This window comes from Leptosomus discolor, chromosome 1 (genome assembly GCF_034619465.1).
Source record: "Leptosomus discolor isolate bLepDis1 chromosome 1, bLepDis1.hap2, whole genome shotgun sequence".
NCBI classification, from domain to species: domain Eukaryota; kingdom Metazoa; phylum Chordata; class Aves; order Leptosomiformes; family Leptosomidae; genus Leptosomus; species Leptosomus discolor.
The window spans coordinates 89,069,526-89,085,029 of record NC_141391.1 but is presented as its reverse complement, the minus strand read 5'-3'; the positions used below and the strand labels follow the sequence as shown (position 1 = coordinate 89,085,029).

General features: G+C 39.6%; 1 protein-coding gene and 1 non-coding gene across 2 annotated transcripts in view; both read right to left on the bottom strand.

Annotated features, from left to right (window-relative positions):
* POLA1 (DNA polymerase alpha 1, catalytic subunit) overlaps window positions 1–15,504 on the bottom strand; it is a 204,000-nt gene that overhangs the window by 156,483 nt on the left and 32,013 nt on the right. Inside the window, exons 21-26 of the mRNA XM_086468624.1 lie at window positions 15,221–15,350; window positions 13,933–14,052; window positions 13,031–13,127; window positions 12,358–12,482; window positions 10,385–10,534; window positions 10,034–10,156 (exon numbers count right to left, since the gene is read on the bottom strand). Coding sequence (XP_086324750.1) covers window positions 10,034–10,156; window positions 10,385–10,534; window positions 12,358–12,482; window positions 13,031–13,127; window positions 13,933–14,052; window positions 15,221–15,350 — 745 coding nt within the window. The remainder of the gene's footprint in view (window positions 1–10,033; window positions 10,157–10,384; window positions 10,535–12,357; window positions 12,483–13,030; window positions 13,128–13,932; window positions 14,053–15,220; window positions 15,351–15,504) is intronic.
* Window positions 12,632–12,762, bottom strand: LOC147416253 (small Cajal body-specific RNA 24). Its single transcript, XR_015184245.1, has one exon.

Here is a 15,504-nt window from a genome sequence, read left to right as displayed (position 1 = left end):
CAATTAACACATTCCTACTGAAGGCAGGCTCATCTTCCACCTTTAATCTATTAAAAATTAGTGATCATAAAAAGCAATCAGATCAAAAACCATGGCAAAATTAAAATTAGAAGTGGCTTCTTGAAGGACAACAGTCTTCAACAAAAAACCACGAAGGGTTGTGTCTCTGCTGAAGTAAACTATACACATACTTTGGAAGACAGACTACATGATGTAATAGACCTTTTTCCATCTCTAGCATCTGTGGTATACAGTAGTACATGCCAAAATTACTGGCCACCTGATGGACAATTGTGTATAAGAGTCAGGTATAAAGCTTTTCTCTAATCAAAGCTTTCTGCAGGGGTTCTCAGTCTAAGTACAGGCTTCTCATTGATTTTTCTTTAGCTCCAGGGTGACTACTTTTAACTCTAAGTTGAAAAATATGAAGTTATGCATTGAACCAAAAAAACCCAGGCACGATACATATCAAAACATCAAGGCAAAGGAGCTTTGTAATATTACAATTTAAAGAAAACAATCGATTTTTGAGAAAACACCAAAATGGTATTTGCCTAAGTTCAAAGATGCTGTTGATGTAGAGTTCTGAGAGAGATGAAGAGTAAGGAGAAATTAAGGAGGTCACATGAAAACCAAAACATCAGCTATCATTGACTTATAGTTGGGTTGCTCAAAAATACAGCCAAGGAAGTTCTAGATTCCATGAGTAAAATTCCAACCAGAGCAAAACCAACAGAAGGATGCAATACACCTGAGCATAGGGCTGAGATGTTCCTGTGGTTTTGTGGCAGTCTTCCACACGCCAACTCCAAATTACAGTACAACAAAGCCTGGGGCAGTTTGATATCCCAGTCAAATTAAAAGCAGCAAGGAGGAAGAATGAAGTTAACACTGAGAACACTCTTTGCACTGAAGTCAGAGAAAATGGAAAATAAATCATTAGTGTGACAACTGTGGTATTGCCTAATAGAACGAAGTTGCACACAGAACAATTCAGAACACCAAACTGAAGAACAAACAGCCCGTGTATAGAGCGATTACTTTACTATACTTATCGTGCTCCCTGGCAACTGTTCTGCAGATTCACTTTCCTTGGATAAAGAAAAGTACTTGTACCTCAAGGTCTTCTGTATCTCTGTGACAGAAACCCTTCTTAACCAGGCATTTCGGGAAGCAAGACTCTGAACTTCATCAAAGCAGGTTATTGCACAGTCCTGCTTTTCTGACAACTTTCAATAGTAAACTCACCACTTTCTGGTCTATTTCATGAACAAGGCAAGAAAGCAAGCATTAACCTAACAAGGCATGATCAATCCAAGATGAATCAGCCATGCAACTGCTTGGCTATGGCTGGCTGCTCCTACAACAGCAGGAACAAGGAATCATCTTTCATAATGGCTACATGTCAAAAAAGCAACCTTTTTTTTACTTGTTTGTTGGCTTTTTTGGTGTGGTTTTTTGTTTTGTTTTGTTTTTTACAACCAGGGCTTACCAACCATTATAATCCAAATTTTAAAAGATTCTCCAGTCTCAGGTAATCACCAAATCACCAAGATCAGCACAAGCTCACATAGAAATGACTGCCAGGGACTAATCCCCCCAATAAGGTTCAAATGACCTTCTGACATCCCCCATTTTTGATGAGCGCTGCTTGATGAGCACTGCATTTCAGGGATGCAAGTGGGAACTACTTCCCACCCCCAACAACCTAAAAAACTACTTCTTGCTTTTTTAAAAGTCTGTCAGTTAGAACACCCGAAAATATAAAAGACTGAACGTGAAAGGTAAAGGGAACTGGATTTTTTTTTTTTTTTTTTTTTTTTTTTCCAAATTGACTACCTGGGGTGTTGAAATAGGATTTCATGGAGCATCTGTTTCTAGTGGCTCAAATCAGCAAACGCACAGAGTATCAAATTGTAGAGAAGATATCAACATATATAATTTAATCCTACTCCTTGAAACCTTACCCCGTAAGTTTGATAAAGGGCATAGCCTGAAGCTGAAGACAACGCTACCACAAGCAACATCTCCTGTGTTACATTACGTATAACCACTGGAAGGAAAGCAAACAAAGTGCAAGCATAGGCAAGCTTTCACGTGCCTTTCGGTCTAAAATTTGGGGGGATTTATTTCATCCAGCTTTGACACTGCCCTCTTTCCACTACGAAGGAAGTCTGAACAAATTAGCTTAGGCTATATGCCTGACTCGCAGTTTTCTTGCTTCTAACATTGCTTGTTTACATTAAGAGATCCGCATTAGGTATGCCCCAGCTCATTAAACTGCATCTACTTCTCAAGAATCCTTTGTCCCAAGCAGAGCTCTTCATGTTGCCCACCAAGATCTCCTGTATCCTTACAAGGTATTGTACCTGCAGCAGCAGAGGCAGTCCACCTTCCACAGATAAATAAAGGTCTTGAACAAACTGTTTCATCTGTCTCGTAAGTGTATTTCAATGCTGAAAATAGCATAAGCAGTTCATGCACATCTTCTAAATTAAGCCAATGAATCTTGGCACAGGCCCAGTGAAAGGACACACATGCAAGAGACCACACAACCTGATCTATACAGCAAAACCTGCATTCGAATTACTCAGAGCAAAGGTTCTTTTTTTATTTTAGCTTTGAAACCAAAACAGCCTAATAAGACAAATATCACTGCTGAAATGTCTTCATCCTTCTAGTTTTCTTCACTTCAAATGACAAGTGGCTACTCTTACATCTGTTGGATCTAGCTGACCCTGATGATAAATCTGAGTGTGAATTAAAGGAACTTCTAAACTGATGGTGATAAAACAATTTTGGTTTGAAGGAATCCCTGGACATCATCTAATCCAACCTCCTGCCCAACACAGGGCTAAACCTGCCTAGCGCAAGGCTGTGCATCTCTGGAAAGAGTCTGGCTTTTTCCGGACAGCCCCCATTAGGTTGTTGAAGACCACGATTAATTCCATCCTTAAACTTTTTTTTCTCCAGACTGAAGAAACACAGCTCTCGGCCTCTCCTATATGTCAGAGTAGGATCATCACCACCATTAAATCATTACCTGAAAACAGCAGATCTTGTAGGCTCAAATGACTATTCATCCAAGAGAATAAAGAATAGATCATGCAATTGCGGATGGAGCAAAAAGCTTTTAATACAGTCTTGTTGTGCGACAGTGAGCTTCTACACAGTGGGCAACATTCCCAAAAAATATATGAAAATTTTTGATCATCAGATCAAGGTGTCATATTTTTGAAGGACAGTATGAATATTTATTTAAGACTCATGGGAGACAGACACTTCAGTTAGATCATTTTTCTATACTCTTCAGCATAGTGCTTGAAATGGAAAATTATTTTTAATGCCTAATTTAAAGTCTCTTTTATTTTGGAAACTTTATTACCATCTAAGTATCCAAACTGATAGTTTCTACAACAGGCCAACATCCAATCTAAGATAAATGCATGACACAAATGAGCGAGGCAATAACGCCCAGAAGAACAACTTCTGTTATGTCTCAAAAAACAAACTATTTTATGGCAAGCCACTAATAAATCAAGAAAATGTGTACTGCAAAGACTTGTAGTGCTAGCAAATATACAGGCTGGAGAAAAACATCAAGACAGCAGTGAGCATTTGTATTCTTCCAGCCTTAACAGTGGGTATTGAGAAATGAGTCTGTCTGAAAACAGAACCTAAGCAGTCTACAAACAGTGCTGAGATGTTGCAAAAGCTCTCACCTTCAGGGTGAAGCTCCTGTGCTCCTGTATCTTCCTGGCATCTCGATACCAGTATCTGAAGAAGAGAACCGCGAAAGGATCTCTGTCTTGAGAATCTCATAATCCCTACAGTATTCTAGATAGGATTAAAGGATTTCTTCAGTTATTCTAAAGCTGAAACATGGCAAACTTTGGGGGTTGCAGGATTCAAGTGCATTCCCGAATATTTTACCGCACGCCTGAGAGTCTTTCCTGTTACCACTGGATGTGGAGAGACATTTCTACCTCTCCTGATCCTGAGGTATCAGCCCTTTACCCAACACACATGGCTTCTATAAGGGGACGTACTGTTTAAAAATACGGAGAATGAGCCAGAGACTTGGCTCTTTAACATCTCCCAGTACCCTGGTTTTCAGCTTTACCACAATTTTGGGTGAGGAATATCTTGTTATCTAGTCAGACAGGTTAAGACAAGACTCAACCAAAATTTGTGTCTTTTGGCAAGATAGGAACAAAATACAAGATAGGAAACCATTAGAAAAAACAAAAGTACAGAAGGAGGAAAACAACAACCAAACCAACCCCCCATTTGTTCACCCTAATAACACTAACCCTACAATTTCACAGTCAGGTGTAAGCTGAAAAAAGGCTGGCCATACACATGACCATATCTATACCACATCTGATATTGAGTGTGCCCCCACTTTCCAATCTCCTCTTTTCTACCTGTTCTAAGAGTATGCAGTCATTGATCCAACAGAAATCAATTTGGTTTTCCTCTAGTTAGGTTTCAACTCAGATCACCGGGCTGATCCAACTCACCATGAGGCCATGCAATTGCTATAACCCATCCATAGTAATCAGTAGGCAGGAAGTGAAAGGCACCACACCTCTCGTGACAGTACAATCTTAAAATAAGCAGTCACAAAAAAGAAATTCTCTCTATTCATCTGACTTGCTGTACAATCAATCTGAATCCAGTCACTCTTCCTAAACATTTCTGAGTGAATACCCATTAAAAAAACCCTTCTGTCCAGTGGGAAAAAAAAAAAAAAACAAAAAAACCCACACACCACAAAAAACCAACAACCCACACCACCCAAAATAAAATAAAATAATTTTTTTTCCTCCAAACTAATTTCCTCCTCACCCAAAATACTCTGGCCATTCTTCTTAATTGAAATGTTTCATTTCCTCTCCTTGGAGACGCAGAAGTCTTTATCAGACCAGATGTCATCCCATGCACTTGACTAACAATAATAATATTTCATTTCAACGAATGTTAAGATGTTCCATAATTTTTCTACTACTTGGTACTCAGTTTGCATTTTCAGACTGTAAGCAGCCTCTCCTTTGAAATGTCTATTCTAACTCGTTTCAGATATTAGCATGCAGAATAATGTACATTGCTTTTTCACTGGCTCACAATTGCATACATAATGATAAATTTAACAACAGTGACAACTGGTTTGACCCCAACAGTTTCCATTTAGGAACACTGCAACAATTTAGCACTATTTCTCCTAAGATTTCAGTTTGCCACTTATAGATTTAAAAGCAATTAAGTCACTTTGCCTAGCATTTTGTCATCAAGTTCCACGTCTTCCAAAAATGTTATATCGCTGTTGTATTCCCTGTTTAAATATAGACAGCATGCTTATATGAGACTTCAAGAGGCTCCTCTCCCTCTTTTAACAATCCCCTTTCTCCCATACCACAACATGTAAGAAACCAGGATCCTGACAATTGCCCCCCATTCACATGACAACTCTTGTAGACTGTATAACCAACGCTTTGAGGTGCAATTAAGAGAAAGTAGCTGATGATCAATTTCCCTGCATGAACAAGACTTATAAAAATAAAAAATTGAAAAAAAGAGAGATGTCAGGATTTCTTTACATAAGACAATTACAATAGACGGCCATTAACCTGCTTACCTACCCTTGCTTAATTTTTTTAAAATGAGCTCATCTTTCTCCACTTCATCTTTCTCCTCCCCCTTCCATTCTTTTCCCAGACTGCAGCAATAACATGCTTTTATTCTTTCCTTTTGACTGCCAGGGCCTTAAACTAATTATTAACTGAGAATGTATCTAAAGGATCTGAATGAGAAAGTTGGAATTAACCCAATTGCCTCTTTCCCCCTTTTATTTTGCATACTGTAACACTAGATCTACCTGTTAGTACTGCTAAAAACAGAAAAATGTGTTATTTTCCTCTCAAAGGCAAGTTTTCTAGCTGCTTGGGCAAAAATAGGCAACAATGAAAAACAATGTGGAAAAAAGGAAGTACCTGGAAAAGGCCTCAGCTTTGAGTGACAGCCATTACCAACCAAGCTGCCTACAAATAAAATTCTCTCAACAACTTTGCTGTCCTGTAGGAAAATCCTGCAGCAGAGGGCATCCTGCGTTTGAGAAATCAGACAACTGACACTTCATCAAAAGACTTGTCCTTTAAAGAGGCTAGAAAGGCATGACCTTACACTGCCTGCTAGTGCAGAGCTGGCTGGTTGTACAACACCAACTCATCTTGTTTCCAGTTGTTAAATTACATTAAAGGACAGCTAAAAATATATTAAATATTTTCCTATTACTTTTCCATGCAAGCAACTGCTGTAGTTACAAAAGCAATGTCCAGGCAAACGCTTAGTAACGTCGGGGTGAAGGGGGGGGCTGGGGTAGGGGGAAGGTCCAGGAATCCTTCTAACACATTGCAGATCAATAATGTAACATTTGGATTGCAAACACAGAAATTAATTTTTTTTTAATTTGTTGTAAGAATAAGAAGTGATGCATTTCTAATGATCAAAACAGGAAAACATCTACATTTTCCAAAAAAGTCAAACAGACCTGAGCTATAGTTTTAACTTTCTCCCACGCTAAATTTTTGCCCTTTTTTCCTTTCTAAAATACACCGAAACTTAACCAGTCTACCTGTGATATACAATGCATTAAATTCTGACAAATTCACACTGATATGCCTCATCTTCCCTGCTAGAGATTACCCACAACTGAAAAAAATAAAGAAGGAAGACCCATTTGAAAAACCTGATAGTCAACGTTTAAAACACTCTTGTGACAAAAATGAGTCTTAATTGATTAATGATCTCAAGGTCTCTATCGCCATCTAGTGAAAATTCACTACCATTACTACACTAGCCACATAAACTGCACCTCCTTCACTGGAATCGCGCACTGTGATCACAATCTCTGCTGGATCCAGCCTACATACAGCCAGAGTTGTAAGGCTTTGCTACATTTCTGCTGCATGTCTTAAGGTAAACAAAGGTCAAGCACTAGCTCATATCTTGCTAAGGCCGACTGAAAAGAACTAAATTCTTACGGATTACACTCTGTCCTAGTGCTTTATAACAATCTGGCTTTATAAATGGCCTTTCCACATCATATTTAATACCTCTGCCATCAAAATGAACATGTCAAACGCTATCACAGTTATAAACAAGTTTTTAAAATGGCAATGTGTAATTACAAGAATTCTTAGTCACCCTAAGGAACCCCGTGGCAGCTCCACTACTTTCAGTGCATTGGCGTCGCCAAACCACAAAGAGAAGTTACAGTCCAGAGAGGTAGTACACGGCACTGGCATCAGACGCCTGCAGTACTCGCTCTTCCTACAGCTTCAGTGACAGGGTCTCCAGTCACAGAGTTAGAAAGCAGCAATTTAAGAAAGTCGTCAAAACTCATTCTCTGTCAGCTACATTAAAACTTAATGCTACGATGAGCTTCAAGAACTTCTTCAACTTGAAATATATATTTCAATTATTCTGCTAAGACTTACAACTGAACTGTAATTGTGTTAGTGCAAACATTAAGCTCCCACACAGTATTTTTCCCGCTTAGACATCTACGAGCCTAGTGTTTACTCAGGTCCCCTCCACAACAGTAACCAGCAAGTATCAATTACTGATCATCAGAAAAGGCCATTTCAATTTAGACCAATAACATTTTTCCATAAAAGTTATTTTTAATTAACCTTTTCATATAGAGAACCCAAATCTCCTGATACTTAAGTTCACCTCTTTTATATTAGCATTTAGTGGTTAAGAGGAAACCTATAAACAGAAAGTCTAATACAAAATTTTAAAGTAGCGTTTTTCCAGATTAACTATTTCAATTTTTAAAAAAAAACAAAAACTGAGGTGCCCTCTTGTGTCCTCTTCTATGGCAAAAACAACTACTCAAGAAATAAGGAACTAATGAAGCTGTTTATTGACTACCTACCTAAAAATTCAGCTTTTCAGAACAGAGCATACACAGGGTATTTCATCAGAATCGATCATACCTACACAGAAGCACAAAACTACAGATCATCCCAAAAAATTCTCAAATTTTCAAAAGTTTCTTATGTCCACAGTATCCAGAGTAATGAATACCAATCTACCTCAGAGAATGGGAAAAAAAAGCGTTTCAGCTCTACAGGAGGTGCTGTACAGCACAGAAGAGACCTACCAAGACAGTAATGCCCCACTGAGCTCAGCACTAGTGCTGCTAGATGCAGACTGGCTCCCACGGACTTTCACTGGCAACTCTCTGCTGTGCTCCCAGCAGTCCCATTTCATAGAGGAACTTCTAAACCTGCACTGGGTACAACACACTTTCACGCAACACTGTGCCATAGTACTAAGTTTTTTCCCTGAACTCAGAGCAACTACAAAACTGGAGACTCAAATGTGTGCAAAGGCTTGGCAGAAGCACTCCCAGGTCCAGCACCACCAGAATTTAAGAGGCAAGAAATCTCTTCCAACCAAAAATCAACGACATAAGAGAAAGCATCTCAAAGCGCTCCCTAGCACATCCTGTACCACCTAATTAGGGTTATCCCCACCATCACTTTGGAACACAATGCAGGAACATCAAAATTTCATGCACCATTATCTCACAACTGATAAGTCACAGACAACTGAGAAAAACCGTATGTGCAAACAAAAGGATTTCCCCTCCTTAACAGGGGCCAAAAGCTCAAGTATCCATACAATACCCAGTTTGTGACAGATGCTCCGTATGACTAATGGAGATCATAAAAAAACCAAAGTCAAATTCATGATTTGTAAAATACTGCTAGAAAATACAAAGCTATGATACGCAAATGTTTTTCATGCCAGTCTTGTACATAAATACATCAGAATCTTACAACAACAAAGATACCGCTTCCTTAAAGGAAACACTGACTTGTGAATTCACATGGATGTGTAGCACATTCACAGTTACCAAACCCAGAAATTTTTTTCCTAGTTAAACACGTGCGTAAGGTTAAACACACTGGTTACATCAGTTGGGAGGACAGCAAATGTGAGGTTATCTCTAGAGAACTGTTTAGATGTGAAGACTTCTAAACCCAAAGACATGTTACCAGAAACAAAATGCTCCTATACACACAAGTTGGGGGTTGTAAATAGACCTTCCGTGCATTGGGTAGTCCACAGCAAGGAGAGCTGTGCCCTCACATCACAGGGAGTACGTGCCTCTGAACACAGATGTGAACTCAACCCTCTCCCTACTCAACTAAAAGGTTGACCAGACATCCTGTCACATCTGTTCCTGGCACTTTTGCAGATTCCTGCTTGGTATTGTCTTCTATAAAGAGCTAATATGAAGCATCATGAAAAAATGTGGTTTAAGACACTGTATAGCAAGTGGTATGTTTTGGATCTTTAATGATTATTTTTCCCACTGGGACCAAATGGATGTGGTTTGCATTCAGCTGCCACCCTAATCAACAGCAAGAGTAGTTTTGCCTGTAAGTTAAGAGCAACTCTTCAAATAAAATCTGGCCCTCTTGAGGCTAAAGCAAAGCTTCATTTTAAGGAACAAACAGTTTCTGAAAATAAGGCCCTGATACTAATCCATTGTCACTGTGTGATTAATTAGCCTTGTCACAAATTTCAGGGTTTCAGGAACTCAACATACCAGGGCACAGGACAGACTGGCCAAAGACAAGCTCATCCAAACCTGAAGCATACCATGGAATCAAAGACTAACCCACCAAGCAGAACTGCAAAATCATGGAAAATGTGAAAGCAGCCTTGATTTTTTTGTCACCATCATCTGGTCCATTGAAACTAAGCAGTTCAATTCAAACTAAGGCTTTAGCTAGAGCTTCAACTTGTCACACTTTTTTGAGACGTTTATCTGATTATTTTCTACCTAGCAGTTTCCTTTTTTTCTTAACTTCTGCAGTACAAGAAAGATAAAAACTACAGTTCCGAAACCAAAAGCAGGTTTGAAAACAAGACCATTCTCCCACTCAACAAAAAAGTAGGTGGCTTAAATTCACCCTTTTTATATATGTGTATAACCTGTTTGATGACTTACCTCTCTCCCTTTGTGCGTCACCAAAGCAGCCAAAGGCTTAGCATAGAATCTGCTGTAGGAGAATCCCAGACAGCCATACATACTGTTAGCAGTGAGTTTCAAAGCTTTCTGTCTGATATCATACTGAAAAGAAACATAACCAGCAAAAATGATACAACCATAGCCAACAGAGAACAGAACTTAATGTTCACAATTACATTCACAGCTTTTTATATACTCTGCAGCAATGATGGGCTAAAAGTAAAGCACATTACAATCACTGCTCACTACTAATCATCCCTATTCTGCAAGGCTGATCAGGGCACTTGAGGGGAATGGGTGGAAAAATCAAAGGAGTTCTATAAAACACACCTGTAAATAAAGGTCAGGATTTAAATCTGGCTGTTTCATTAACTGCTTAACTTGGCGCCTTCTCTCCACCAGTTTCCTGATTTCTTTAGGCAAAACTCCCATTTCCAGAGACGGGTCCGGAAGCTCTGGAATTTCTTCCTCTTCTTCGACCTGTCAAATGATCACCACTGCTTACCATTTTTTTGAACATTAGATTTTAATGTGTTAAGTGAAAAGCTTGGGGAAAAATCCCCACACAGCTTGCATCTACTCCTGCAAAGCACCCAAAGCACAGTTTAGAACAAGCAGCACAAGAGGCTTTTTTGTGGTATTTAATACTAAGTCACTGCTGGGGACTAAGGGACTAAGCCTGTCTCTGCCTGGGAGAAACCCAAGAGACATGGACTTGGAGCAGTAAGACTTCTTTTTAATATATGTGTGTGTATTGTACATATATTTTTATATATATATAAAATGTAATATTTTTGTAGTATTTTTATATGTTAATTTTATATACATATAAAAATATATGTGTGTATATATATAAATCCAGATAAATTAAACACACCTTCACTCTTAGTATACATAGGTGGATATAAAAATACAAAGAAAAGCAGACACATACACGCACACCCTTTTTTTATTATCGCGTAAGTATTTTTGGTGTTCAGAACTATAAAACGGAGCACGTGCGCTGTCGAACTGATACTTTGAGTAAGATAACTGACAAAAGAGAAATTGACAGCAACAACAGAATGAAAACTCCTCCCCAAGCAACTCTTGATCATAGCAAAACAACTACCTAACAGAAAGCGCACTTTCTTCTTGGTAGCAAAACCTAAGAAATGGTTGCTCAGCAAAAATGGAAATTTCAAGCACAATCAAAGAGACAGAAATACACAGAGGGCAATAGAGACACTACGAGGTTGGCAAGTTTAGTAAAGCAGTCTGGAAAGAACCATAACAAGAAATGACACCGAAACCTGATTAAGTATCATACCATGATAGAAATCAAAATGAGCTGTTGCAGTTTGTAGCACGCTTAAGAAAGCAAGGTAAATCCACAGAGAGTTTGGAGGAACTTACTGATAGAGTTACACATACTTTTTTCCTTGTTTCTGCTATGGTACTAGTATTTTAGTTGTTACGGGACTATATCCCATAACTACTTAGGCACAACACACTAATTCCAACCTGTGAGCTGATACCAGTTAAAAATAAAAGCCCCAGGTTTAACCTTTAGACCTGACCAGCTCATTGCTGCAGTTTACAGCACAGCTCCAACAACAACTGTGCCAGCACAGCTGAGGAAAGAAGAATAAGCAGCCACAGATAAGCCATAGCCCACATAGCTGCTGAGGAAACATTACATGGAACTAACTACCCCTTCAGCAGGTTTTTCACCAGTTTAATACTGTATAAATTTCCGTGAAGCTGGTCCCACAGCTGAGACAGTCACAGTATCACTCCCTGACACAACCGCCCAAGGCACACACACAGTTTTCCTGATGTCTAATAAGGGTTCAGCTCATATTGCATTCTTTCCCCCAAGCAGAAGCATGAGACTTGTGCCTCCCTCAATCAGGTATGTTTGCATGAATTCTGTGGCAACTTCATTTTAGGAAGCCTCTACCAAGTTAGGATCAACGGGCTCAGAAATTACTAGAAGGACCTGGGGCTGAAAAGGGCCAACAGAGCTTCACTAGAAATCTTGCTCCATGAGCATACCAAGATTTTATTTAGATGGGAGAGAACTTACCAAGATTCTGTAAGAGTATTACTGAAAGAAAGATGACAGACATACAATATTCAAAAAGTCCCAAACCAAAACTTACAATGATGCATCTTTAAACAAGAATCACTTTTTCTAAGTCTGGGAAGGGAAAAAAAGCCAACAACCACAAAACGTTAAACAGTGAAGAAGAACAGTTTCTTAAAAAGCTGATTCACAGTTAAGACAGTGTAACTTAAGTCACTATTCAAAGCACACAAACCTCTGCCCTTTTTTGTGCTTCTGACGACAGTCGCTGCACAGTGGTAAAGCAGATGTTAAACTCCTGGATAATTGATGGGTACAAGCTGTTGAAGTCGAGAAGCAAAATAAACTTGTCATAAAAACCTAAAACAGAGTTTAAAACAAAAGTCATAATTACTCAGTCTCCCTAAGGACTTAATCCAACTCCACAATTAATATTTACATGACAGTAACACATTGTGCCACACTTCCCTTAAAGTAGCTGTTGAAATGCACCACTATCCGTTAGAGAAAGCTGTCAGAAGTGGAACGATCCAACCCCATTAACTCACCAGAGTTGAACAGATAGCTTCTGTGTTACTATAGGACACTCGTACAGTTTTCCCCACATAGAGGAGAAACTGAAAGAAAACTTACGTGTCCATTAGAAAATTATACACAGATACAAAGTCTTAATTCCTCACAAGACCATAATCTTCTCATAAAAAGCTAAGGAAAAAAGGTCCCAATAATAAGTAATTCCACAAACATCGTTGGGACTTTTCTTGTATGCAACGACTCCCCCACCCCCGCCAAACCACCAAACTGAACTCCCACAAGATACATCAACGGCACTCATGGCAATCTATCTGCATTAATGTAACCTACCTGTCTCTTAACTTCATAGAAGAAAGGAAATTACCACGTCTTACCGACTTTGGGATCCAAGACTAAGCCCCCAGCATATGCTGCTTTCTTTTTCCCTATCTTTGATTTATTCTGATCTTCAAAATCTTCATCTTCATCCACCTACATTTGGCATTTAAAAAAGTCATTATCTAGTCTCCAAGATTTCTATACTGTTGGAGGAGTTATTTTTGGCAAATCAAGTATGAAATTGGGAGCCAGTGCACAGAGTTCCTTTTAAAACACATGCAAAACACAGTGTTTTCATCACGATCCTTATTAAAGCTCTCCACATGTCAAAACAGCATTCAAAACAACTCCTATAGGAACAAACTGCTAACGAGAGATTACAAAGATCTTAAGGAATTGTCATCATTCAACATAGCACTAGTACGCATTTTCTGAATGGCTGTAAAAGTCAACACTAGCTAAAGTCAACTCATGACCCAGAAGTATTACTGCCCAATTAAAACATAGGTTTTGGAAATACAATGGATGGGCTTTAACAAAACAAATAAATACACTGTTACTGATATAAATTACACTTGAAGCACTGTCATCAGCAAAATAACTGTACAGCAAATGTGCATCTATTAAGAAACACAGACTATTTTCTTCTTTACTATTTCCCTACATAGCCAAGTACTTCACTTATTTCAATTTTAAACTAAAAGAGCAATGGAGTTTCCACAGATCTGTGATACAGTGGAAAAGGTGTTACACCGTCCCTTTAAGCCATACACTTCTCCATTATCAACTAAACAAAAAAGAATTTTAAATGAAGCATAAGCTGTAACATTAAGTTATAACTAAAATTGGCTATGTTTGGGTTTTCTGTGCTTTCACAGAACAGTAATACGCAAAAGATAAAAGAATTTTTTTTTTCTTTTTAATAAAGGATTCTTGGAAATAGAAAAAGTGAACCCACCAGCTTCTGCGGAGGCTTTTTAAAAACTTGTTTGTCTGGCACGATGTAGTCTTTTTCATGAAATGCATGAAGGAGCAAGAACTCATTACGTTCAGATCGTCCACCCATCATTGTCCTTGACTATAGAGAGAGGCAAAAAAAAAGAATTCAAAGCAGAGCACAGAAAACAGTGACATACAAAGAGGGACATCCAGAGGGACCTTGACAGGCTGGAGATTTGGGCCCACGTAAAATTCATAAAGTTCAACAAGGCCAAGCGCAAGGTCGTGCACCTGGGCTGGGGCATTCCCAAGCACAGATACGGGCTGGGAGATGAGCGGATGGAGAGCAGTCCTGCGGAGAAGGACTTGGGGTGCTGGTGGATGAAAAACTGAGTATGAGCCAGCAATGTGTGCTCGCAGCCCAGAATCACATCCTGGGCTAAATCAAAAGGAGCATGGCCAGCAGGTTGAGGGAGGTGATTCTGCCCCTCTGGTCCACTCTGGTGAGACCCCACCTGGAGTGCTGCATCCAGCACAAAAGAGACGTGGACCTGCTCAAGCAGGTCCAGAGGAGGGCCACAGAGATGACCAGGGGGCTGGAGCACCCTCCCCTGTGAGGACAGGCTGAGGGTTGGGGTTGTTCAGCCTGGAGAAGAGAAGGCTCCGGGGAGACCTTACAGCGGCCTTCCAGGGCTTAAAGGGGGCCTGCAGGAAAGGTGGGGAGGGACTCTTGATCAGGGGGTGTGGTGATAGGACGAGGGGTGATAGTTTCAAACTGAAAGAGGGAAGACTTAGATTAGATATTAGGAAGAAATTCTTCACCATGAGGGTGGTGAGGCACTGTCACAGGCTGCCCAGAGAAGCTGTGGCTGCCCCCTCCCTGGCAGTGTTCAAGGCCAGGCTGGATGGGGCTTTGAGCAACCTGGTCTGGTGGAAGGTGTCCCTGCCCATGCGGGGGGGCTGGAACTAGATGGTCTTTAACGTCCCTTCCAACCCAAACCATTCTATGATTCGTGATTCTAAAAATAGACTAAGCAACGTCCTTCAGCTATTTATAAGCTCACCTAGCATTACTATTATTTTGTATTATCATCATGCACAAAACTCAAATGTGATCTTTCTATGGAAGTTTTACATTATTACTTGACTAGATCGTCAAACTCTCACACTCATCACAGCAAATAATTTACAGCATCTTATATTCTCCATTAGTGTTTACAAATTAAAACTAGCAAATCAAACACAGAAAACATGGAACTATTTTTGTGGGACAAGGTGGGGCTGTGAGGAAGTAAGAAAAGATGTACCATGACATTCCCAGAGATGTTTGTTATTTGAAGCGCCAGTGGCAGAACATTCAGCTCACACATGATCTGGAGAATGAACTTGGCATCTGTCCAGGTGTTTTCGAGCATGAACATTAAGCGAGGAGAATCACTGAGAAAAGAAGGGGGATGGCCTAGTAAAGTAAAATCAGCCTCCTCTGTACTCTGTAGTAGTTTAGACCTATATGCCATATGGAACACACAGTATCTGTAGCACACCAGTGTTGAATTATATAGTAAGCTCTTTTAATTGAAATAAAACCCCG